Consider the following 26,750-nt stretch of genomic DNA (forward strand, 5'->3'; position numbering starts at 1 on the left):
CAAAGATGTATCTGCTCTGTTCCGCAAACTTTTAACTTCTGTTTCGTACATTTGGATGCTATTCTGGCCGCGTCTTCCTCTGAGGCCGAGCATTTAGAGCACCTCGAGTAGATTTTTCAACTTCCTTTCTTGCCGGCCGGTCTAGTACTTAACGTTGAAAAGTGCAAGTTTCTACAACCGCAGGTGAGATTCCTCCGCTACCTGATTATCCCTGAAGGCACCCAACCAGACGCGGTCAAAATACAACTGATTTCATTGAGGATCTGGGAAGGTTCTTGGCCATGTTAAACTTCTATCGTCCTTTCTCTCCCAAGGTCGTCCACTATCAATTTATCCTTAACGCCTTTTTGTCCGGTCCGAAAACCAAAGACTCTAATTGTGTGGTTGCCAGAGGCTGTCCAGGCGTTTGAGATCAAGCAACAGCTAGGGGCTACTACACTTCTGGCATTTTCTCAACAAGATGTACCCTAGTCGTATTCGTCGATGCCTCCGACATTGTCATAGGTGCTACTCTTCACCCAAAAGTGAATCAAATCTTAAAGCCGTTGAGTTTGTTCTCCAAACAACTCAATCCCGCTCAATGGGACTACAGCACTGATCTGGAGTTACTCGCGGCGAACCTGGCAATTAAATACTTCCGGTGTTCTCTTGAAGGCAGGCCGTTCACATTATTCACGGAACATAAGCCACTCACTTTTGCTTTAAAACAAAAGCCCGACAAAGTATTCAATCACCAACTTCAGCACTTGAGCTTTATCAGCCAATTCACTTTCAACATTCAACACGTGTCTGGACAAGATAACATGGTTTCTGATACTTTGTCACGTGTTGAAGAGGTCAAGATTCCCGCCACCGCCGATTTTCCGGCAATCGCCGACGCGCAGAACCGTCAGAACTTGAGGACCAACTTCAAATACATATTCAAGGAGTTTCCTATCTTCGACTCAACATGCAGTATTTACTCCAATACCTCAGACACGGTATCAAGGCCATATGTTCCGGCCGATTTCCGAGACGAAATATTTCACGACGTTCACGATCTGCCGCACCCTGGCATTCGGACAATGAATCGGTAAGTCACCGCGAAGAATTTCTGGCCGTCCATGAACAAGCGCATTAATTTTTGGGCCAGACATTGCATCGGATGGCAGAAAAGCGAAACTACAAAGCATGTGTGAAAAGAGGTAAGAGTCTTCCCTCGGTCCACCAAGCGTTTCCACACAATCCACCTCGATATGATTCGCCCTTTGCGAGACTCGCACGGTTTCAGGTATTCCCTCACAATCATCAATAGGTTCACATTGCCTGAGGCAATGCTTCTTAGAGACACAATCTTGTGCAGAGGTGCTAGGTCGAGAATGGATTCCACGGTTTGGTGTGTGGGCAATTATAATCACCGACCAGGAAATACAGCTGCAGCCCTCCCTTTTCTCAGAATTGGGCAAACTCCTCGACTTTAAACGTCATCGGACAACCGCGTACCACCCGCAATCCAATGGGATGCTCAAAATGTGGCACCGGACGCTGAAGGCCGCTATAATGGCCCAGGATGAACTTTTTTGGTCGCAGGTCCTACCCCTTGTTCTACTTGTTCTCCGGACAGCCAATCGAAAAGAATTTATTACAAGTCCCGCAGAACTGGTATACGAGAGAAGTTGAGAGTTCCCAGCGACCCTGTTCTCCACTCAACGCTACCCATCTGTTGCATCTGCTCAAAGATGGAATGCCAAAGCTAAGGCTACCAGCACCGAAAATCGTTGCTGACGTGCCCAGCGATCTTGAATCCTGTACCCACGTCTTAGTTGGGATGGATGCTCCTCGAAAGCCGCTACAGCCACCTTATGAGGGTCGCTTTGAAGTCTTCAAGCAAGGCCGACATAGCCTGGCACGGTTAAACAGGTCTCCTTGGTTCGACTAAAGCACTTCGTCCAGCAAGAAGACGTGATTAGGAGGAGAGGCCCGCAGCGCGTCCGTTTTGGCTTGCGGCAGCCGGGATGAGAGAGCAATGCGTCTGCTCTTTCAGCTGGGGATGGAGAGTTGTAGCCGAGTAAACAGCTTGGGTGCCGCACGCACGCATTGCGAGTCGCATTATCCATGGCATCGAAAAACAATTTTAGACAGCAAACACTTTTTTTCGCGGTTTACTGTCTGTCTGTCCGTCACACGCATTTTTCTCGGAGACGGTTATAGCAATTGATACCGAATTTGGTAAAAAGGTGGGAACTGTGAACGCTCACGCATACAGGGACTTACATCCTTTTACGTCGAATTTAAGGGGGGGAGGCTCTCCATACATGCAAAAGGGGGCGTACATTTTTTTTTCATTTTCACTGAATTAATACTTTTGTATTATATAATGCAAAGAAGGGGTTAATTGAAAATTACAATTTTTCGACGAACTTATGACAAACAGGTTCTATCTCTACCTTGCCGGCGAAGTCAACTCTAACATCAACACTCAGTTTACCTTGGATGAGCACAGTTACGCAGAGTATGTAAATAAATCAGCCCGTGGAATGGGAAACCTACGTCATGAGCTTACCACGATGATGTAAGAGCATCCCGATCAGGACAACACAGGCCAATTGAAACCGTCAGCGCAAGAAGCAGCATGGTATCTACTACGACAACCAATGAGTGAAGCAAGTCGTCAAATTGTGTACATCCCAACGGTGTGGTCGGAAGAAGGACAATTCTACCCCAAGTGTCGTCAGCAAATAGACTGCGAAGGCGTCGATGGAAGCAACACTGATGTTAGGACCAAAAACATAATACAGCGATATGAAGAACGACCTGCATCTTTAGAACAAGTGTATTTGGCTCAGTTTGCTTCATGGTATGCTAACGTTAGTGATTTCGTTGACGAAGATCATAACAGCAATTTGCAAGAAGAAGAATCAAGAGCGGCGTTTGTCCAACGATTATTAGGAGAAGGTGGTGCCGAGAATGTCGATGATGTTAACCAAATCGTCCCCCGACAAGGATACTCGATTGTCAAGAAACGCAGCAATGTGATGACAAAACATCAATATTGTGAGTTTCTAAAAACCACCTACCCAGAAAAACGGGAGATTATTCTTGAAGCCATACATGGTTCTGGAGATAAACTGCTAGCTCTGACTACACGGAAGAAGAGAGATAAATTCCGACGCTTGGGCCGATGGTGCCCCTCTATCACTTTTTCCGCGCTCTCGGTTGCACGCTCAGGCTCAGACGAAACCTGACACATTTTCATGCATGCAGCCGTGTTAATCGATTTATAAGACGTTATCACGTCAAAAAAAATTACACGCCCTATTGTATGTAAGAAGACCCCCCTTAAAATTCGACGTAGAATGATATATCTCATTGTATGCATGAGCATTCACAGTTCCCACCTTTCCACAAAATTTAGTGTCAATGGCTATAACCATTTCTGAGACAAATGCATGTGACAGACAAACTGATAGATAGACACACAATAAACCGATTTTAATAAAATTTTGTTACACACAAAAGTGAAGTTTAAATAAAGGGTAGTGGTTCCTAGTTTTGAATTTCCATTTTTTGATATATTTTTGTCATCTAACCAGTCCTTCTTAGTTTTTTTTTTTAAATTAATTTATTATAATTTTAGAATGAAACCAACCAACCAGAATATTTTATATATTTGCATATCATCATATATAATTATTAATCCTGATTAACCACCATAGTTTTCTTGCAAATCCGCGTAGATTTATTATTTTCTGTTCAATGCTGCCTACTTTCTCCACTTTCCTGCTGGCCAGAGTATCTTTAAAATTTTCCTGAAAAGTGGCGTCAGAGATGACAAAGCTTAAGAATGACTACTTTATCTTCCTGTATTTTCGTTCTAACAAGAACTCATACAAATGAAAACCAGCATGCAGAGTCCAATCTAATTTGCTGTCCGTTCGCTCTCACCACAAAGTGGTTCATTGTGAAAACAGGCTATTTTCAATAGATTTTGTGGTAGATAATGGTTTTTTTCTAATATTGAATGACGGAATGTTTGTAGTAGTAGACTTCCAAAAATATTTTGTTTATATTTTTGCAGTGCCAAATTGGTTTTTGCAGCTATTTTCATTTTGAAAAAAAGTGTCGCATCTTTTTTGAAAGGATGAGCGTTAGCATGTTTCGTTTTTCTCTTTTCAAATTACTCTAGTCTAGGGAAGGTTGCTTCAGAGCATAAAGTCAACCCTTGCTGAGAAATGCAACCAATTAAAAAATAACCAATCAAGCAGCTTCACAAGATTTTATAGAAAAAGATAAATATTTTTAAATAAATAAGAGTATCCGACTGAGGAGACTGCAATATTTCACCGTCTATTAGGTGATAATTCAGCTACATCTCTTGTTACCTTGATAAGATACGAATCTAAAATCAGCTCGTCTGTCAGCAGGCCATCCTAGCGGCAAATTCATCATAAAAATTCTTCACACTATAACTAAGATACTTGATTGCCAATTAAAATTCTTTGGCATTTTTGAGCTATGAATATTTGTCCATTGATAAATTAGAGAAATAAATCTCGGAAATAAAAGTATACATTTTGTCGATTGGGCAGAAGATAGTTTAGTTAGTTTATCTTACTGGGAGGAGCCGCAGCTTCGAGCACTCAGGCCATTGTTAGGCCCATTGCATTATCTCCTTAACTGAAACCTCCGCACCAGTGTCAACCAGATAACTGCGCCTGCTGAGAGGGTCATAAACTGTTAGGCGACGTGGCGTTGCGTTCTTGTTGGCCGTCGCCAGGACTCCCCACGGACCTAATTTTTTGTGGTAGGCGCGAATTTACATGATAGCGTACATCTGGCAGCTTTTTCGCCGAACCTACGGTGGTACCAACAAATTGCTTGGATCCGTAGTTTGTTCTTGTGATCTGCTATCCGATCGCCCTTTTTGGACAGAAAATCGCGAGCGAGCTCGCCACCTGCTGCCCGAACGATGAGTGTCCCTCGTCGCCCTCATCTCCGCCATACTGGCCACAACAGCGCCATCTCACGCTGTAGCGCGCCTATTTCATATGAAGGCTGCTAAACGGCCGTGGGACGCACCTCATGCACCTTACTAGCTGCAGCAGCCAGCGCCTCCAAAGACCCGAAGATGCACGCGAGGCCTGCCTGGAAGTCGTTGCAGCCAAAGCGGCTCCATAAAGTCGTCGTTGATCTTACTCCCACCCAATTGCCTCATTTCACGGAGCAATTGGCTGGGAATTGATCGCCTGCAAGTGATCCAGTTTAGCTGACTCACTTACTGACAGGCGCTTGATCAGCTTTGTTTTAACAAACTATAGGAGCCCGATTCTGCAATATCTGCCACTAGGAGGATGGACTCCTTATCCAGGCCCACAATAGAGTAGTTAAATTTGGTCGAATTCGAATTGCGAATTGCGCCCCCAGATAGACGAACCAGAGCTCCGGGTTCCTTCGCCAAAAAGGAGGGACGCGCACAGCAAGGGTAGTCATTTGAAGATCCGATGGGCCTGTCGCGTCTTTGTTATCCTGAGACATGACAGTAGCTAAGTTTAACGATGCGAGTTGAGTTGAGGACGCGGCTGTACCAAATTTGAAAAGACCCTAATTCGACGACGGCAGACCCCAAATGTCCGTACGAAAGAGAAAAGAAAGAAAAAACCACCGACGCACTCCGCAGTGGACACTTGAAGCGCAGACCAAAATAAAAAAAACTCGCCACGGGAGCGGAACTCCGACGATGAATTTTTTTTAAAAGAATATCGATACCGTCTCCTGCGGCGTTTCAGCAATTATCATTAATTCTACAATTATTATTAATCGTACTATAATTATTATCAAACAAAAAATTTTGAAACTTTTTCCCTGCGGCGGCTTGCACTGACAGGGCTTTTGAGTTTGCGGCTCCTGAGCGTGCGAATGATCCTTGTCGGCGGCTCCGGCTCCCTAGGGTGTCGTCGTCGAAGTCAGCCTCCGCTTCTTGGAGGCTGGTGCTATCTGCTGGGGATCGAATTGCTACTGTGTTCCTGCCGTTCCAGTTAACCCGTTGGGGAGTTCCGTCCCCACGTACTCGAGGAGGGCGATCAGACCCGAGTCTGCAAGGAACTCATCTGAAGTGGCTCTGCCACGAAGCCTCACCGGAGGTTATCTGGTACCATAGGAACCGGGATGGCCCTCTGAGAGCATATGTTCCAGTAGAAATCCTGGAGGATGTGTTCTCGGCCCGCTTATTTGCGGTTGGCCCCCTAGTGGGAGTTTCATGGTGGTTGTGGTTATGCCTACATCGCGGGCAGAGGTCCTTGGAGTTCAAGCGTGGAGTTGCGCTGTACAACTCGGGTGCCGTACCCCTTAGTTGCGGCAGAGGTGTTAGATAGGCCTCGCATCAACTGGTATGAATGCTGAGCCTGCACTCAGTATAAACCAGGACTGCTGTGCTTGCATGGCGGGGCTCTGATTGTAGTCCCAAAATCAATCCGTGTCCGAAAAGGACCGTGGGATTAAGCCTTCACGGCAGGTACACACGTTAAACCCCTAGGACTTTCGTGTGTTCCTGCCGTGTCGTCGGCTTTCTTTTGGAGACTCTGCTTAGTTGAGGACTTATATCAAGTTTCCGCTGTGTGGCTGCGGGTCGGGAACGACGGAGTACTCAGACTCAGGTTCTGTCTGCTGGGCTGGGACTCGTATGCAAACTCGGCTGCACGGCTCTACCTGATCAGCTTCCGCCTCTCGATCGGTGTTCTGCCAACGCGGATTTGCAGGAAAAATTGCGAGATCACTTCAAAAACGTAAACACGCGTACACCTAAATCCTTCGTCTTCGCTCGGTTGCGGAAAACTCGTTCGCACTGGGGCTTCTGAACGTGCAATTGATCTTTGATGGCGGCTCAACGGACCGAACAATGATTTCAGCTCTTCCAGTCGGGACGTCCTCGGCAAAATTCAACGAAATGAATCCCTTGCGATCGCTCGTTCGGAACTGCGTTCGCGGCGCTACGTTTGGTTCCTTCTAGCGCACGGTTTAGCCACCATACGTCGTATTCGCAACTAGCGGCACACAAAAACTAGCCCAAAACTGGCCCTGCGACGATGTCGGCTGTTGCTCAATCTTGACTGCGCTGACTCGCTCAACTTGGGCACAATCGTCGCAATTGCAACTTTTCACACAAACCTGCCTTTCCAGGCAGAACTCTTCGCGGCCAGTGGAATTTTTCTTCCGTCGAGGTCACCAGGTGTGTAATACTAATCACCACACGGCACACCATTTTCTCTTGTTTACTTGGATTCCCATTAAAAGCCCTACTATGGTCCTCATGTCCCACTTCTTAAGGGACAACAAAAATGCCGCTCTAGTGACCCTAGGCTCTTTCCCAAGGATTTTCGCCTGCCAGTAATAGTCCAAATTTCTCCACTCGGCTGCGTGAATCCTTGCAATTTCACCCTTCAGAGTAGACTTAACATTAGATGGTCGGATTCTAAGAGCTGGTTCTGGCCCCACCATTGTGGATCCGACCCTTGGCGAGCCTCGTCATTACCAGCGATGTTAGAGTGCCTCGACACCCACATCAGGAATGTTTCGTTCAGTCGACCAAGCTTCAGCACTACCTGATGACAATTCCACACCAACTAGCTTGATATGTCGTTGCTGTTTAGTGCTGATAATGGTGTTCGATTGTCAGAACACATTCGAATAGTGCGAATTCTCCATTTTTGTCGCAGATATTCTTCTGCTGCCAATGAAATGGCATATGTGTCCGCACATGGTCGTTATTTTTCCGAGGGGTCGGGCAAATTCTATAATTGGATTCCCCGAGAACACCCCTGCGGCTGATCCGCCCTCCATGACTGACTCGTCGGTGAAGATTATTAAGTCTGTAATCTGAAAAGACTCTTGGCCATTTGTCGACCATTCTTCTCTTTCGATGAATAGTTAATTGGAATATAAGCGGGTGCTAGGCATGTGCGATATATACAGAGATACATCTATGAATCTATGCTCCAGTGATACTACTTTGCATGCCAGATTTCAGTCTCTCGGTTGAGGGTTGTATACACCTGTCAGTCCCGAGATGAGACTTTGGATGTTACCAGGGAAGTGTGAAGTGCACTTCAAGCAAATGGTTTGACGTTTCTTCATCGCTTCCTGTGTACCTTCCATTCTGTAAAAGTAAATAATCCAGTTTCTGGCTACGTTCTTTAACAAGAATCCCTTCAGCTTTGAGGTTGCCTCAAGAGAGTTAGTCTCTTCGCAAGCCGATCTTATGCTCTTCTTTAGAGCCTTCTGTGCCTCTTTATAGCGATTCCAGTTAGCGTCTGAATCACTATCCATGTCCATTACGAAATCAATGCGTCTGTGATCCGAGGGTGTGATTTCCTTTGCTACTCTCCGACCAGAGCCGTGATGTCAGGGGATGTCGATGACCTTTCGCCTGACCACGTTGAAGAAAGTGGGTTCATTACCCAAATTAAGGATCTGCAAATCGGTTCAATTTCACTTAGGAAAATTTCATATTGCAGAAGCATGCAACATAAGCTCCAACGAAGAAAACCATCCCCCAAAATAACCAGCAATAAGAGGAATCTATTAGGCGTCATCTCACTGCGTATCTTATTATGTTGCACTTCAACTTTTCACCTTGACTTCCATTGTATAGGCATTACCTCGGTAACAAATTAACTTAAAGTCGGCGATCAAACATACCATAAACACCCCACCATACAAAATATTTGGATGTTAATTAAAATCCTCTACAATTTTCCAGTTTTTCCTCTACAATGTAAAATTTTTAATTGTAAACAAATTCACTTTTGTTTAATCCCAACAACCGCTTAATAGAGTTTCTGTAAACAGTTAATATCCATAAAAATCAGATTAGAATGTTATTTTATTCAAACTCACATTCCAATCCCAACTGTTTGTTTCTTTAAAATTTAAAAATAGATTGGAAAACATCTCAAATATTTTAAGGGAATTAATAATAGAATTTTTTTGCGGTGTTAATGGGAAATTTTCAAAAACACTCCTTAAAAAATCTATTTTTGAACCGAAAATGAAAAGCGGCCAATCAAAATTCCGAAAAAATGCAGCCGTCACTCTGCAGCAGTTGTTTTGAAATCAAATGGGTCTATTTTTACATGGATGCGTTTTTGGATGTTTGTTTGGTTTTAGGTCAAATGTATCATTAAATAACCGTTTTTCGCACTGGAGTTAACAAATTTTTAGCCTATCAAAATTTTGCCCAACACAATTCGACCTTTTTGTTAACTGGGAAGGAACCCCTTTCCTTCTCATCGCATTCTTCTCCACAAACTTCTTTTTCTTTTTTATTAATCGGGGATATCCTTATTTCGAATGTGATCAAGGCGTGTTTTGCCACTGGTCAAACGCAACATCCTCGTCTCTTTACCGCGAGACGCCGTTCGTTGTCTTTTATAGTCGGCCATCACTCAGAACCATATAGGGTGACAGCGCGTACGATACTGCGCTGAATTTTCGATTTAAGACGTTCGTTGATACGTTGATTACAACTGTCACTGACAGTTCCTTGGGGATCGGTTGACAAAATTCTGTTTTATTCAGATTCAATTTGAGACCGTGTTGCATGAGGCAATCATTCCATTTTTGCCGACAAGAAAACATCATCTGCATAAACGATGCCAAAAAAATATCTGTATAAAACAGTGTATAGGGCTTTGGAAGTTGGATGTCCTGTGTGACAGTGTCCATAAAAAGAAAAAGAAGAAGTGGAGAGAGGGTGCTTCGTGATGAACACGGGTAGAAACACGATGCCATTTTGATATACCCGCCACACTTCGAACTTAAGTTTTCGAATCGTGGTAGAACAACGCACGAATTCTTCTGGCACTAGGTATTGGTGCAGAACATACCAGATGAGTTCGTGTTGCAAACTGTCAAAAGCTTCTCCCAGAGTCAGAAACGCAACGTAAAGAAAGTGATCCTTCTCAAGGTGTTTCTCCATGAGAAACCGTGCAAAGTGTATTGCGGCAGTACTTCCGCATTTCTTGATAAACCTGGCTGTATTCACGATGTCATGAATACGATTGTCAAGAATGCGTTCAGAAATCCTCATGGTATGGGACAGCAAACAGATCGGACGGAAATTTGAACTTTCAGCTGAGGTATCTTTCTTTTCCATATTGCAACTGTGGTGCTTTCTTATCAACCAGATGGTGCTCTACCTTCCTGAATAACCCGATTGAAAAACTCAATAGCCACAGTGTTGGGTCCAAGCTTTTCGCTTTCTAGAGGTCAGATACGATGTCTTCAGACACTGTCGGTTTCGCTGATTTCATTAGTTTGATTGCCTCCTCAACTTCATTGGCCCTGACAGGTATAATTTCTGCGAATGTCGGCCGAGTTTGTTGATGAACTAATTCTTCCGTGGTAATCTGCGCGAAATATTCTCGCCATCTATCTGTTATGGCTCTTTGTTTGGTAAGCAAAGCATCGTTCACGAGTTTATATCGCACCTTTTGGTACCTGACCGTTCAGTTTCTTGTAGAGCGCAACTATCAGCGCGCCTACGACTTCCCGAAACACTCGGCACAGAAGACAGAAGCCAGACAGATCCTTCTGTGTTGTTCTGCACCAAGTGCCCTTGGGAAGACCACAATGTAATTGGCGCCTTTCTTAATGTGTGTGGCAGAGGACAGCCACTTCCGTCTTCCGATCACAATGCGTACGAGTGGCAGGCCTGTGCGCCACCAAGTTCTTCGTTTGAGATAGCCTCAGGCCAGCGTACTCCAATCAGGTTTTTATCCATGTTTGGAGCTTTTGAGTAGCAGCAGAGTTCGCTTTCCATATGCTACTCTCATATAACAACACAGAAAGGACATTAACACGGAACAGCCTCAACTCGATCTTGACGTTGAGATTAGATGTATTTCCAGATTTTAGACAAGAGAGTGAAAGCGGCCCCACTGCTGTTAATGCGTCGAACTACATCCAACGTGGCACCAGAACAACGCTCCCAATATATACAAATTGATCGACGCTTCAATGCTCCTGCCCATTAATACAGTTAGCAAGAATGCGATGATCCGTCAGACTGAGAACCTTGGTTTTATTATTGTTTTTCTTCCACCGGACATAACTTTCCTCTCATTCCAAATCCAGAGTCATTCCGTCAAAGTTCATCACCCGTGAGAGAGGAAACAAATGCTGGAGGTGTTTGAGAAAAGATGTCATAGTCCATTCAACTCCTCCACGTCCTTCGAATATGGCAGCACGAAAAACGTCACCGATGGCAAGAAGAAATAATATCGGTGATAGGAACTTCGCTTTAGACCTCAAACTCCTCTGAAATTTTACCTCAGTGCAGTACGTGATATTTTACTCCATTATATCTCCGTCTGATAAAAGCTCCTAGTTTCTGCGGAATGTCCCTCCTGCGTGGAGCATACCAAATACACTTTCTATTCACATCATCGAAAGCTTTCTGTAAATTGATGAAGAGCAGGTGAAGCGAAAATCTAAACTCTTCGCAGTATTCCAAAATGAACGGCAGGATGTTAGAGTGCAGTCAATGCTGAAAGATCCAGAGCGGAAACCAACCTGCTTTCTGTCGATGCAACTTTCGAGATATTTGCTAATGCGTTCCATCTGTGTGATGACAGGAGGCGGGAAGATATTCCTCCAATTGTCGCGATCAAAATCATATTAAAATCGATTCTCTGCTTGTCTGTCTGTCACACGATCTTCTCTCCAAAACGGCTTAACCGATTCGAACGAAATTTGGTGGACAAATGGGAACTAGGAAATCCCACGCATACACCGAGGGACATGAATTTAGCTGGAGTTTAAAGGGGGGCTCCCCATACCTGATATAGTCGTGTAGGGTATCAAATGAAAGGTCGCGCTTAGTACTTTCCGAAATTGTTTTCCCAGAGAGTGTGAGATGAGAATGATCGTGCAGATTCCGAATAAGTCAGAAAACCGGAAGCTTGACGCTTCAATCCTATCAACCAATGGAGAACTGTGTTATGCTCTTCACATTGGAAGAAACCAAAATGTTTATATCTGAAGATTCAAGCTTCCGCTTTCCTGACTTGTTCGGAATCTCAACGAGCATTCTCTTCTTCCACTCCCTGGGAAAGATCTCGGATTACCAAGATTTCCCTACGAGTGTAGCAGATCTACAGCAAATGCAGATGCAGCGATAACTAATTTTGCTGGAAGACCGTCATCTCCGTTTAAGTGCATAATTTCCGAAATGATTTCTCTTCTGCTTGAAGAAAAGGTGCGGCTCCGTATGTTGCGATGACTAGTCATTTCGTGGACAAAGGAGGAAACTCACCGATTCGACTCGGTTAAGGACCGTGGTGAAGTGCTTTTACCACCTTTTCATCTGTTCGTGCTCGGGGATGTGGGGTCGATTATTAGTGTCCTTCACAGAACCATCGAAAGGTTTGGGACCACATGTAAGCTCTTTCGTGATGCAGTATACATTTCTGAAATCATTACATTCTGCGGCCTCTCCCGCTTTCCTGACCACCGGAATAGCAAACTCCTTTTGTCCCGCGCACACTACTCTGAGCTGGCTAATATTGCGTTCGGTATTAAAGTTTGAGCGCCTGATCTCCGACATCACTCCCAACGTTAACCGCTGGGAGCTTTTGACATCTTTTATTCACCGATCAGCTTTCACGATTTCGCGGTCGGCCAGATCTTATTACGCCCCTTTGGGATATTGGTAGCGACCCCTCCTCCTTCAGCAATATAGCTCTGCCACTGGATCATAACATACAAATGGCCGATGCTAAACTTGAGGGATCGCAGCTCCCTAACCTTGCGGGAAGGGAAAATGCAAGCGTAAGGGTCAGCGTCTATCTGATGGTGATCCCTTCGAGGTTAATTTCAGCGCCTCTCTTCTTGCAAAAATCTAAGAGACAACTCTTACGGTTGATCGCGAAGTGGTCGAACAGATTGCTCATGCGGTGTCGGCCAGCTAAACCCCAGTTGAATCTTGCAGTGAAAAATCTGTCAGAAACCCGCTTGCATGTGTTATTCCTTTTAATGGCCTTTTAAGAGAAGCAAAGAGGGCTTTGAGTGTATTCTTAAGCCCCAACTCTCAGGACAGCAGGAAGTTTATGATTTCCGGAAATAAGATATTGAAAAATCTCATTATATACATCACCATCATCGACAGCGGAACAACCGTATCCGGTCTAGGCCTTTTTTGATAAAGAACTCCAGACACCCTGGTTTTGCACCCAGGTCCACCAATTCGATATCCCTAAACGTCCTGACCCACCCCATCGTTCCATCTCAGGCAGGGTCTGCCTCGTCTTCTTTTTTTTACCATAGATATAGCCCTTATAGACTTTCCAGGCTGGATCGTCCTCATCCATACGGAATAGATGACCCGCCCACCGCAATCTGTTGAGCCGGATTTAATGTCGGTCTGGTAGCGCTCATAGATTTCGTCGTTATGTGTACTACAGAATCGTCCATCCACCAAAAATTCTTCGGAGGTTCTTCTCTCGAACTCGACCAAGAGTTCGCAATTTTTCTTCCTAAGAACCCAGGTCTCCGAGAAATATATGAGAACTGGCAAGATCATTGTCTTGTACAATAAGATCTTTAACCCTATTGTGACACGTTTTGAGCGAAACAGTTTTTGTAAGCTGAAATAGTCTCTGTTAGCAGCTAACGACCGTGCCCGGATTTCATTGTCATAGCTCTTATGGGTTGTGATTTTCGATCCTAGATAGGAAAATTATCGCCGGTCCCAAATTTGTAGTCTCCTATCTTTATTCTTTTTGTTTGACCAGTGCGGTTTGATGTTGTTGGGTGGTGACGGTGCTGACGTTGCCACCATATATTTTGTCTTGCCTTCATTGATGTGCAGCCGGAGATCTCGCGCTGCCTGCTCGATTTGGATGAAGGCATTTACCTCAGCATCACCGATCACTTTTTCCAAGGCCAGGTTAAAGAATATGCATGATAGAGCATCCCCTTGTCTTAGACCGATGATCTAGCCTTGCACATTGGTCAGAATTAGTCCAATTTCGTCGGGATACCGAGTTCTCTCATGGCCGTGTACAGTTCTACCCTGGCTATGTTATCACAGGCGGCCTCAAAGTGGATGAAAGGTGGTGTAACTGATGTCCATATTCCAACAGTTCGGTTACCGCATAGAGAAAGTCATGCTGATTTGCCTGGAGCGAAGCCTCTTTGATATGGACCAATGACGTTCTGGGCGTATGGAACTATCTGACCTAGAAAGGTAGCGGAAAATATCGTGACGTGATACCTTTATAATTGCTCCACTGTGTAATATCTCCTTTTTCATGTATGCCAATTTGTCCTGTTTTTAAACGAGAGAGACTCGCCTTCATCCTACTCCGTCTCCAGCGTTTCGTTAACAAAGAATTTGCAGCGTTTACCACGTTGAAGCCGAGATAGGGGTTAGTGGGAGAGCTGTTGGTGTTGATTCATCAGGAATTTCTCAGGTTGTGTGCTCCATCGTGGGTGCCAATCCACGTTTCGCCCTGGGGCTTATACTAAACTTTGACAACCTGTTCATTCTGCATATTATTGGGGGAGTATCCATCGTTTGTTTCTGGCTGGGGTGAATGGGAATTTGTTTTTGTAATGGAAAAAATTCGAAGCAGGTTTTGTTATAGTCCCAGCGACGTTGAATTTGAAGTTCAAAATTGAGGTCAGCCAAAGCATAATTAGCGGAGTCTGGACGTCAGCCGGTCCAATGTGCAGTAAATAGCTATTGCTGGGAGGAATCGTCCCGGAAATTGTATGGTTATTGGCGACGGTCAACTTGTAGTGAATTTGTGAAAGATACCGAAAAATACAAATTTTAATTAAATTGCGGCCGCTGAAAGTGTAATCTCCCCTCCAATTAGATCACTGCCTGGTTATGCGAAACGAAGCACATCGAAAATATCGCCGCATGCTTCAACAGCTACTTCAGGCTGTTTTCTTCCGCTTGCAAATATTGCATTGAATTGCACGTTGGCATGAGGGAGTGTACAGCACCACGTTGGTACCTATTGGATAAAGAGTCAACCATCATGTGCTGCATCATGTCCTTGCACACTCAAATGCAAGTACTAAGTAAAAACTAATCAGAGAAAGAGGAAAGGAAAGGAAGATCATCTAGATGTCCTTAAGCCAATGAAAGCCAAACATAAACGGATCGAACCGAAGTAGGGTAGCATTTTTAGGTGACAGTTGAATATCCAAAGTATATATCACTCAATGGGGGCAGTTTTGACTTAGCCATTAGCTCTTTGTATCGGATTTAGAAAAATTACCATTGACTACAAGTAGAACAACTAGGAACTATTCAGGCATCACCAAAATTATAGGGGATGTCACTTCTGCTGGGTAGGAAGTTAACTATCAAATGGATTCTAGAAATATTTGAAGCCAGTTCTCTAGGCTTATCACTAACAAATTCATCTGAAGGCTTCAATATTTAAATTCGCAATTACTCAATTGGCAGCCCAATATCTACTGCAGGTATGAAGTATTTACTGCAGATATGAAGTATTCCAGTTGATATCAGTCTAATTACTGTATAGGTTCATGCTGGATACCTGGACAAAGACATGTTGGATAAGAATAGTAGTTCGCATACCATATGTAACCACATCTAAATATTGCATTTATGTACATTTTACAACCACGTATGTTTCTTTATTCCATTACACTTCAGATTTACAGCACAGAAGTATCTTTTTTTTTTGTTTTGTTTTCATTATATTCACTTGTAGAAACACATTTCTTAGAATTCACAGTCTTCTCTTCGAACTTAATCGTTAAAAATTTCATTAAGAAAAAATATTGCTCCCAAGTTAAAAACTCTCTTTTTGAAAGTCGGGAGAAGTGGTTTTAACTATTTCAGTGAGGGGACGAAAAAGTTCCAAATAGTTTCGGTTTCCGTTTAGATATACAATGACTCAAGCAACTCTGAAAGATACAAAAAAGTTTGATACTAAGGAAGTGTATGTATGTTTGGATTTTGTTGTGGATAATTTATTGAAAAAAGTCCTTGCAACCATAATAATTTATAGGAGTGAATATGTCAATCTGTGTTTACACAAACATATAGAAAACGGGACAACTTTTTTAAATCCACGTATTTGTTCATAACAGAGGTATTACTTGGATTTAAATAGTTTCCTCCGCCCCAATTATGCAACTATGGACATAATTGACAATTGTCTAAAATGCAGGTGGCAAGCCACGTGATATTATTTTCGTTTCAGTGGCTCAATTTACGGTGGGCGGTCAACTGTGACATGCAACCTAAAGTTATGTAGTTATTGTCAGATGTGAAGATACATCGCAAGTGGTTTTTTCAGTAGGAATACTTTTTGTCCAGTGTTGAGTTCATAGATGTTAGACGGCATGGACCATTTGGTGTCTAGGAAGGTCGTCCCAGAACAGTGCCAGAGGAGAGCTAGCTTCTAACAGCGCTCTGTTGGGGGTGGAGTGCAAATGTGATAATCACGGCAATTTGATGTTGGATGCAAACAGATTGAACGGTTTCATGAGGTGTTTGCGGAATATATAAACGAGATATGCAAGAGATTGCATGCTTCATCCGGGAAAACTGATTTATACAACCTAGACTTAATCTGAGAGCAAACCGTTTCACACCAATTTCTTTGGACACTATTAACTTTGGAACTCTTTGGAAATAAAAGCAATCTGCACACAATATCTAATCTAATAATCTGATTTACTATCTTTCAGCAACGATTCAGAAAATGACACTTTAACATGGATGTTCTGGAAGAAACGACGTTACATAATAGTGTTGATGGCCTTCTTCGGATATTTCATGAGCTACGCGCTACGAGTGAATTTGAGTGTTGCAATTGTGGAAATGACGAAAAACCGAACAGTGATCAGAAACAACTCAATAGTATACGAGCAAGATGTCAGTTGGACCTCAGAACAGAAAGGAATAATTTTAAGCTCCTTCTTCATGGGGTATATAGTTACGCAGGGAATTTCAGGAATTCTGAGTAATCAGTTTGTCAGCAATCAGGTTTGTAGGTATATCATAGAAACCAACACTTGGTGATAATATTACTTTCCAGATTATTGGGATCGGAACAGGTAGTACAGCATTGCTGACGTTACTCTCGCCTATTGCCGTAAAGGCCGGATTCTACGTATTTTTAGGATTGAGGATACTAGAAGGAGTTATGTCGGTAAGATAAATATATAATACATAACATAACATTTTTGGCTGCACCTAATTTGTTTAAATTAAATGCAGTTTTTCAATCATCATCATCAACGGCGCAACAACTGGTATCCGGTCTAGGCCTGCCTTAATAAGGAATACTTTCTCAATAGATTCTCAAAATATGGGGTAGTATTCCAATTACTTTAGCCAGTGAGAATTCCCACTATGATGCAGAGGTTCTTCTTGGTGAGGTTTAAGTAATCTTTTGTGCGCTTGGGTTCATATCCCCAAATAAGCACCCTGCACTGCTCCATTCCTGGTAGACTCGCTCAGTACAGTTCATTCTTCATTTTTAAGGTTTTCTGTAAACCAAAAACTTATTAAAATCGGTTTACTGTATGTCTGTCTGTCTTTTTTTTTATGGATGGAGGTGGAAATCTTACAAAGACACAGCCGCACCAGGTTGCAGCAGCGTGTGGGATTCTCGCCCACTAAAACCAAACCCGCTTTCTTCTCCTTTCTTCCCCGCGGAACCGCCGGAAAGGATTACTTCGCGAGAAGGACTAGGCTTTATTCGACCAAACCCTCCGTTTTTCGTGTCCTGCTTGCGCTTTTCCGGTCGGTATGATGATGGGTGCCCTGGGTGCTTGTTCGGTTTCGGGAGCAAAGCTAATTTTTGCCTCATCCTTCGGTCGGGGAAAACTCCTTCCATGTATGTTTCACATCAGCTGATAAACCAGTCGGGTCTGGTCTTAACAGCGAGTTTAAGAGCTCGTTTGAGAACAGCATCCAGACCGTGTGCTTTGTTATCAGCAATGCTCCGGCAAATTGACGTAAGTTCTTCCTCAGTTATCGCAGGGATGGTGTAGACGTTCAATGCTTCTTTATGTTGTTTGCGCTCCCCTTTATCGGTGAGGAAGAGCACCATCAAGGCATCGAGCAGAAGATGCGGGAAAATTACTTATGGTGTTCGCCCTCTCATCTTCTTCATAACCACCCTGTACGCTGTTCCCGAGCGGCCTTGGTCTGCCTTTGCGCTAAGTTCCTTGAAGCATTCTCGCTTGCTGGTCCATATAGCCTGCTTAAACCTACCTCGAAGGTTCACACATACTTGTCATTTCTCGTCGAAGTCCGGTCTTCCTCTAGATCGTTGACAGATCTTTCTAGCTTGAAAACATGCATCCCTTCATACCACCAATACTTTGAGCGTTTTTTTGTGACGACAGGTCGCCTCAGCGTAGCAGCATTTCATGCTCTCGTTACGCGTCCTACCATTTCCTTTACCTTTTCTGTAGCCGCACCACCGTGATTTTGACCTTCCAATAGCATCTCCATAAATGCATCCTCTTCAAACTTCATGGACCAACCCTCGTTTCCAGCTCTGCGGGGCGTACACCGCCGCATTGCCCATATTCCATGTGGAGGAAAATTGCCTGGTGGTCGCTATGAGTATAATGCTCAGCGGCAAAGCATGTGGTACTCACATATGTTAGATCGCATATTTTCCATATTTGCAAGCACCAAGTCTAGCTCCGCGGCCCCTGGTGTTCGTAATGCGACTGCCCTCATCCACGCCCACGCGTTGAAATCACCCGCTATGATTCGAGGTTTCGACTTCTTGCATTCGAGACCAGCATATCTAGCATTACTTCGAATTCTGCTATTGTCGAGCTTGGTGGAGCGTCGGAACATGTAGATACCAGCTATTTTTGCCCCCATCACTTCTTCAATGGCTGGATTTCTACATACCCATATTGTCGCCTTGCCAGTTACATCTACAGTCCAGGCACTGCTCTTAGTACTGCGATAAGGCTCGCTAATAAGCTTCGATTCCCTTCTCATAGATGTTCTGCGAGAGAAGGTCTTGCACTGCCTCGCAGTGGTTGAGGTTGATTTGCACCAACCACATTTCTTTACTGCATTGAAGGCTCTTCTGAATGCTGGGTATCTGCTGATGCCTGCAACTTGTCGACAGTCAACGCCCTTTTTCCAATTGCAGAGCATACATCTAGGTTCAGCCTTGCGCTCCCTGAACATATGATCTCCTCCCCCACATTTTCTGCAACTTTTTGACCTGTTACAGTCACCGGTGCATTTCGCTGCTATGCGGCCAAATTCCAGGCATCTAAAGCAACGCTCGAGGGACACCCTTGAGTCGGCAAACGACCCAACCTATTTTTACTTTACCAGCCGCCAGCAGTTTGACCGCTGCCGTATGCCTTCCTCGGTCCTCTGATTGTGAAGTCTTGTAAGCCAAGTGTTCCGAATTGCTTTTCTAAAGCGTCGCGGATATCCTCCGTGGTTGTAGTTTCATCAATGTAATTACATTGTATAACAATCTCCTGCGTTCTGGCCCTTACTTGTTCTTCTTCTCCTATGGACTCCTCCACCTTGGCAAAGGAATTTTCTACCGTTTTGACCGGAGACTTTTTCAGCTGCAGCATCAAATGTCCTTTTTGGAAGCGTCTCATTCGGCTGACGTTTTCCCCATCCTGAGTATGTCGGCATAAGTTATATCACCTTTTTTCGAGATGATAATTAATTCGGGTCGTAATCTGCTTTTATGTGTCGCATTTTTCTTTCCGCTAACCTTGCTCCATGCTTCCTTGGTTCCTTTCTGGGGGTTTACCTCCCTTGGGTCGATTGGAGCCGGCATCGCAGTTTCCACGATTTTGGTAACTTTGTTTGCCTTCCCCTTTGCCGGTGAGAGGCCTTTTTGCGTACTGTGAGGATCCGAAAGAATCGTTCGCGCCCTCTCTTCTTCTCTTTTCAAGTTTACCGCACTTTGGATTTTGAGGGGTGCCACTTGTATTGCCTGGCTGACGCTTGATTTCTTCGAGGCATTGTTTTCGTCCTTGGCACTATTGTACAGTACACGAATTGTACGGACCATGTTTTTACGCCCTGGTGCACATTGTGTTTGTCCTTTAAAAATTCAGACAACTCTACTATTTTACCTCCGAGTAGGGCAATCGATCATTCGTCTCTATTCTGACACTGCTCCTCTGCTTGGTTTTCCCACTAGGCACTTCCGTATTTATTGGCCTTGCGGGAGCTTCCCTGATTTCCTTCCTTCATCAACGTTAATTTCGGAGGAGATCGCAGGATCGTCGAGCTTCTCCTAAATGGATCAAACACTAAGTCCTGCGTCATCTTCCGACCAGGTGTAGTCACCGCACTATGGGCTAATGAATAGCCAGTTTGTGGGACATCTTTTCGTGTATTTTGAAAAGGCGTTCTCGGGAGTGATGTACTCCTTTTAAATGCCTCTTTCTCTATGTTACTTGTAATATCTGATGTAGCGGTGGCCAAGTAATCCATCACCGAGGCCTGCCTGTCTGTCCGTCTGTCTGTATGTCTGTTTGTCTGTCACACACATTTTTCTCGGAGACTGTAGCAGCGATTAACACCAAATTTGGTGGAAAGGTGGGAACTGTGAACGCTCATGCATACAGTGAGTTACATCCTTTTACAGCAGATTTGCAAAAGGGGAGTGTAAACTTTTTTGTCACCAAATATAGTCATGCGGGGTGTCAAATGAAACCTTTTCCACCTGAGGTGTCCAGCTTCCGGTTTCCCGATTTGTCAATGTGATTTGTTGAACCCTTCACGGAATTCCCCGAAGCTGTTCTGTTTTGCTCCTCTAATCGAGTTGATATTCACAGTTAGTGCATTTTTGTACCTCGGCCAATCCCTACTTTCTTTTGCCCGGTTGAAGAGTTTTCGTATCTATGTTCTCATTCTGGCTAGGATTCTATTCCACCATGGTACATCCCTTGATGACTTCACAGTCTTGGTTGGACAGCTGGTCTCATATGCGTCAATGTCGACTGTGTTTAGGTTTTTCACCACGGTTTCTAGTTCCAGTTTGCCTCTGATCCTACCGCCCCCTTGAAAGTGAGCCATGTTATTGCTCAGGTGCGTTACATAGGAATCCCAATCCATTCTCCTGGGATTCCTTATTATTCTTTTTATTTCGGAGTCGCCCTCAATTTCGATTCAAAATATTCTGTGCTCATATATAGAGGGCTCATCCGACGCCCTCCAATTCCTGAGTAGTGCTTTTCCTGGGGTTACGTCTGGTACCTCTTATCTGGTGCTGGTCACAAATGTTGGAGTGTTTCCTATATTTTATATACCTTATTAACTTAGTGCAGTTAGGCAACCCAAAATAGCTCCTTGCATTTTTGACTATGTTGAATTTTTACGGAAGGTTTATATCCAAAGCAACAGCAGTACAGGCACTACTCAGCGAGATTGTTTACAGGAAAATCAGAGAAAGTACACCAATCAACCCGATCTACGAATCGTCCGCACCTTATAGAGCTTTCCAAAAATAGCAACAACACCGCTTGTGCATTCTACATCTTTGGCCTAATTCCGCGAAGTATCTGATTCGATAAAGCTTAGTAACGTAATTTTGACACCTAGATTACATCGGGCATTGCTAGGCACCAACGGTGACTTCTAACATAGTGCAACGTCTTACCCGGATATGTCGTGGGAAAACACGGTCCTGGCGACCGTAACGATAATGGTGGGAAGGTCGCAGATTTCTGCAACTTCTACCGCCTCGTCGTTGGTGGCACATTGTCGAGCACAGAGCCTGCCATAAAGTCAGATCGATCACTTCGCGATCAGTAGTAGATTTAGGAATTTTCTCCTGAATGTGCGTGGCCTCGAAAAGGATCACCATCTGGTGGTCACTTACATTCGCTTGTGTATTGCGTCAGCCACTTCTCGTAGGGTTGGAGAACTGCGATCTCCAAACTATAAAATCGACCGCTTGTATGATCCAGCTGTCGCCAGACAGTCTGGTTGACTGCAGAATCATGGAAGTGGATCTACGATCGAAATAGATTGACGCCTTTGAATTCCGATACCGAGCGATATTCCGAGAAGTTCAGCATAGTGTGCGCCGTGGCAAAGGAAGTTTGCTATTTCGCTGGTCAGGGCAGCGGAAATTGCTGATTATTTTGTGTGAGTCCTGGGGGACTTAGGGAGAAGAGGGAGTTCTCAAATTAGAGAAGTGGTTCATTCATTCATTGATATATTTAATATATAAACATAAGATAAAATTTCAACCCATAGAAAGATAATAAATTTTCCCACAAAACAAAAATAAAGAGAAGTATTAAAAATTGAAAAAAATGAACTGAAAGAAAGGAACAACAGTTCATGAGCCGGCCTAAACCAAGGAGTGGTATCTGTATACTTTTTTGTTCACACACCTACCAGGGAATGCTTCTATCTGCCAGTAATACTGATATAGTATCTTTGGTTCTGGGTTTGTCCATGCAAGGAAATCCAAATATTATACATTTCCTATTTTTAGATTGTGTTCTGTTCAGACATACATAGCACTAACATCGCAATTAATTTTCTTTGTTCCTGGTTGCATTTAAATAAATATTATATCATTGTCAGTCTTAATTAACTGGATTCATAATTTATGGATTTAAAATGCAATACCCGCTTATTCGACAATGACAATAGCAGAAGCTGAATTAAAGATAAAGTTTAAATGGTAACTATCGCGCACGTCCAACCAGCACAAAGATGAGTTCATGATAAAAGCTGTTTTGAGTGAAAACCTGCCAGCGGAAGTTATAAAATTTTTATTGTACCTTAGATGAGTGAACTAGAATTTCTTTAATTAATTCTGTCGGGTTCAATACCATCTCTAACATCATAAGTGCTAATTTTCCCGTTGAAGCCGCCAATTGGAACTATGAATTTCGCTATTGAAATATTACCTATTATCATTGTCAACTGTCAGTGGAATTCGCACTTTGCTTCCTCATCTGACACTTCCATTAGGGCGAAACATTGAGCGATTCTTATCCTTCTAACTTTGGTGTAGAGTTTTGATGCTATTACCCTTCCTGATATTGGTTTTCGGTATTCTTATTTGGTTTTACCCTCTTCTCCGCAGTCTCGGAACTGCGAATTGTAGAATATGCAGAGGCTGGCGGCATGGTCGCCGATATGTCAGTGCCCCATGCAGATCGTCGTCATCTTGTATGCATTTGTATTCGTCTGGTACTAGAACTCTCGTGATCGGGTTTTGCTATAGGCGGGCTAAATCCTCCTTAACTTAGCGCAGGTGGTAAGCCTTCGCCATCTAAGGTTCGCGACTACTAAGTAGTGCTAGTAGATACCACCATTAACAGTCGCAAGCGGGATACAGACTGTACATGCCGAAGAACTCCCAAGAGCAGAGCCCATGGCCAGTCCGTCAGCCCGCTCATACTCTTCTATGTTCCTGTGACCGAAATCCCGAGGAGGGCAGCCTTGAGCATGCCGCCCAGACTATTCGACGTTTCTGCACTGCCTCACCAGCCGAATGTCGCGGCTGAGTACAAGGCCTTAATGGCCGCTTAGTTTTCAGTGAGAATGAACAGGCTGCGCTTGGGGTTCAGAACATACCCCTGCTATGGATGGGCCAGTACACACTGGAGAATCCTGAGATCGTTCGACTCGGATACACTGTATATATCCCAGAAAACTCGTTGAAGAACACAGTGCCGTAGCTATCCAGCATCCAGACTCAAGTTGTTTGACTGCACTGCATGCTACAAGGTATTTAAGGTTGAGGTCTAAGGGGAAGAAGTGCAGGAGTACATTGAGAGCATCTGCCGAGCAGATTGTTTGAATCCTATTATTGTATTGTATTGTTCTCTTGTACCTTTTACTCAGCCCCTGTCACTATACAATAGAAAAATGCGTTAGGATGGAACCTACCACGGCTGTGTACATCCAAAGAACCATCCTCGGCCGGAGACCCTATTTTTTTGCAAAGGCCCTCTTGTATAGGCAGAGGAGGCCTTCCCAATCTGCAATTCTAGTTTGGATCCAGGAATACACGCAGATACTTTACATTAGAAGAAAGAACCAATGTTTTTCCATTCAGCTCCATTGTTTTCGTTGGATTGGCGGGAAAGGGTGTCTTAAATATCGCTCCAAGGTCTCACCAAAAGATTCCGTCCAGAAGAATTCTGATTTTTTGAGGGACTTCCTCCTTAGAAACAATCTTTCTGAGCCTCACAGACTCGCTGATGCTATCAATGTTCTGACAATAGTCAAACCAGGGCCCACTCTTCGTAGTGTTGTTAGTCGACTTGGACTTCTTCAAGATCAAGATCTCCCTGGTCAGCTTCCTGAGGATGGACAGATCTTCATTTCACCACGGTGGCAATGTTTTCTTGTTGTATTTAGCAGGTCATGAGATTTTAAAACCAATTTCGAATGCCTTTTCCAGAGCCCCGAGCTTTGACTCTAGTTAATCTGTCGCGCCAAATTTACCAATTTATACACAAAAGAGTTTCTTCTTGCTTCAGTCTATTCTCCTAGGGACCTCTGCGACGAGACCAAAACTGAAAAGTATGCGAATTTAATCTGAGAAGGATCTCTGGTCAGACACTCTCCAGTTCTTCACGCTAAAAATTCCATTGTTTGTCATTAGGGTGATATCAAGGTGATCTTCCCAACCATTACAGTTCTTCGAGCTGGGAAAATGGAAAGCCAGTGTAATGGCCCTCTTACACAACGCTACATTTATGTCAATAATAAAATCAAAAAACTACTCTTTCGTCGATTTCCAAGCTACGCGAAGCGTATGTCTTGCTGCGATGCTTGACGACAAATGTTGCAGTTTTTCTGACAGAGTTGATTGGTAGTGAACCATGTAATTCCAGGAAATATGCACGTTCTCTGCTCTATTTTAACCAAGATAACTGGCTGGAACTCAGGTTCAGACACCGAAAAGAGTACAGACTTTTCTTGGCCAGGAAACACGCTCTAAGTCTACCCCAATCAGCGCCTTTTGCTCTGTGGAATAAATTATAATATCTGCTTTGAAGTTGTTTGGTGGTTGGGTCGCCTTCGATCCAGGGCTCTGTATAGTGCAACATCGATGTCTTCCTTTAGGAGGAAAACCAACATATTAGTTGAGGCGCGCTTTGAGTTCTGCAGATTAACTGCGCTACCCTCAGCATAATTTTTCTGCTTGGGGGGTTCATCAGTCCCCGTCGGGCCGTCGGTCTTCATTTCTTCTAGCAGCTCGTTGGTGGCGTCGGGTGCATCCAGGTCGTCGTCCGGTTTCACCAAGTGGAACACTTTTACTCCATACCGCACCTTGTGATCTGACTTTTCCGGTGCCTCCAGGCATTTTGCGTTTATGCGGAGGAGAAAATTTTATCTTTTCGACGAATCTTCTCTCTTGGTCCATAGGAATCCAGAGGTTTTGAAAGCGTAAGGATTTGAGGAGCTTGTCCTTATCCAGATCTCTGAAAATCATATGTGGCTGGCTGGTCTGCTGGGGATTTCGTCGTATTGGATGGTCTTGTTTTTTACACCCTTCTCGACTTCGCTGATCTTAGCAACGTACGAACTGAGAAAGTCCCTAGAGAATTAGTCCTTTCGTATTATAATATAGAACCCACATTCCACCTGGGAGGAATCGAAGTCCGTCTAGGAGATGCTCAATGACCATTTCCGACAGCCTGGCCTCGACACTGATCCCCACTTACGATGCTAGTGTGCCGTTAGTAGAATTTCTATCCGCCAGCGCACGTAAGCAACACCTGGCCACATCGTTGAAGGTTTTGGCAATTTGTGGCTCATCGGCTGGCTGTTGCCAGGGAGGTTGCTTGGCGTCACTATGTACACTCTGCTCCACTTGTGTTGGTGTTCGGCCTCGTCTTGGGATCGATTGCGTCTGAAGGCGGTGACTTTCGCCTTTCAACCGTCTGCCAGGCATTTGCTCTTATGGTGGGAAAAAAAACCAAGAAGAAAAACTATTTTGTTTTTCTTAAATGCTGATTAAAAAGATTTTTTTGCTCATATACCGCTATAACGGTCCACTTGTCCTCTTCCTCAATGAGTTTTGGCTTGACTACTGGGCCAGTTGTTCTCTTCCTCAGTGAGTTTCAGCCAGACTAAAAGGGGATTCCAAACTGGAAACCACTAACTGGTTCGTCTGTGCATAGCACTGCTACGGCTTGTACCGACCATACTGCCGTCGACGGCTACTGTCTCCTGGCTGGATACCAGTAGCTCGTCCTCCGATGATGCGCCTGGCATCACCATTTCTTCTTCTATCGTCTGCTTTTGTATTATTTATTTGGGTTCATGTCTTGGTCCCACGAGTAGAGCAGGAAAACTATCCTCCCTGGCAAATCCGGCCATCAGCTGAAACTGAAAGTGGCCAAAGTATTATATTTAGAGATCGCATACTAAAGACCAAGCTTCCATTAGCCACTTAGGCTTCGGCTGTTACTCCTTAGCTTCCGGTTCTATTAGCATCTTCTCCAGTGCAGAAAGGACTATTTCCGGACTGTTGCTTCCGCTTCACCCCCCTCCTCTTGCCCTTGCTTTCGTAACCGGAAGCAGGCCACCATATATTTTGACTTTCCAGTATTTCATTTGATAGGCAGAAATATTCAATGCATGGGTCCTTATTAAGAAGTGCATCCTTCTGTATGTATTCCTTATGTGCTTGAATAATGTTACATTTTTCTTGGAAATAATGTGGTTTGTCAAGACGAAGTTCTCCGCTGTATTCGATCTAAAGGTTCTCTTCGAGATGTGTTTC

At 44.0% G+C, this 26,750-nt stretch overlaps 1 protein-coding gene across 5 annotated transcripts in view; it reads left to right on the plus strand.

Moving 5' to 3' along the window:
* The window catches only part of LOC119649834 (sialin-like), a 47,548-nt gene that overhangs the window by 18,534 nt on the left and 2,264 nt on the right, over window positions 1-26,750 (plus strand). The window contains exons 1-3 of one of the 5 annotated variants that reach the window (XM_038052179.1): window positions 15,543-15,641; window positions 16,714-17,011; window positions 17,064-17,177. In XM_038052179.1, coding sequence (XP_037908107.1) covers window positions 16,745-17,011; window positions 17,064-17,177 — 381 coding nt within the window. In that variant the 5' untranslated portion in view covers window positions 15,543-15,641; window positions 16,714-16,744. Of the gene's footprint in view, window positions 1-15,542; window positions 15,642-15,894; window positions 15,960-16,384; window positions 16,513-16,713; window positions 17,012-17,063; window positions 17,178-26,750 lie in introns of those variants that run through there. The other 4 variants (XM_038052175.1, XM_038052176.1, XM_038052178.1 and 1 more) reach the window with 4 other exon arrangements.

This window comes from Hermetia illucens, chromosome 2, assembly GCF_905115235.1.
Source record: "Hermetia illucens chromosome 2, iHerIll2.2.curated.20191125, whole genome shotgun sequence".
Classification (NCBI taxonomy): domain Eukaryota; kingdom Metazoa; phylum Arthropoda; class Insecta; order Diptera; family Stratiomyidae; genus Hermetia; species Hermetia illucens.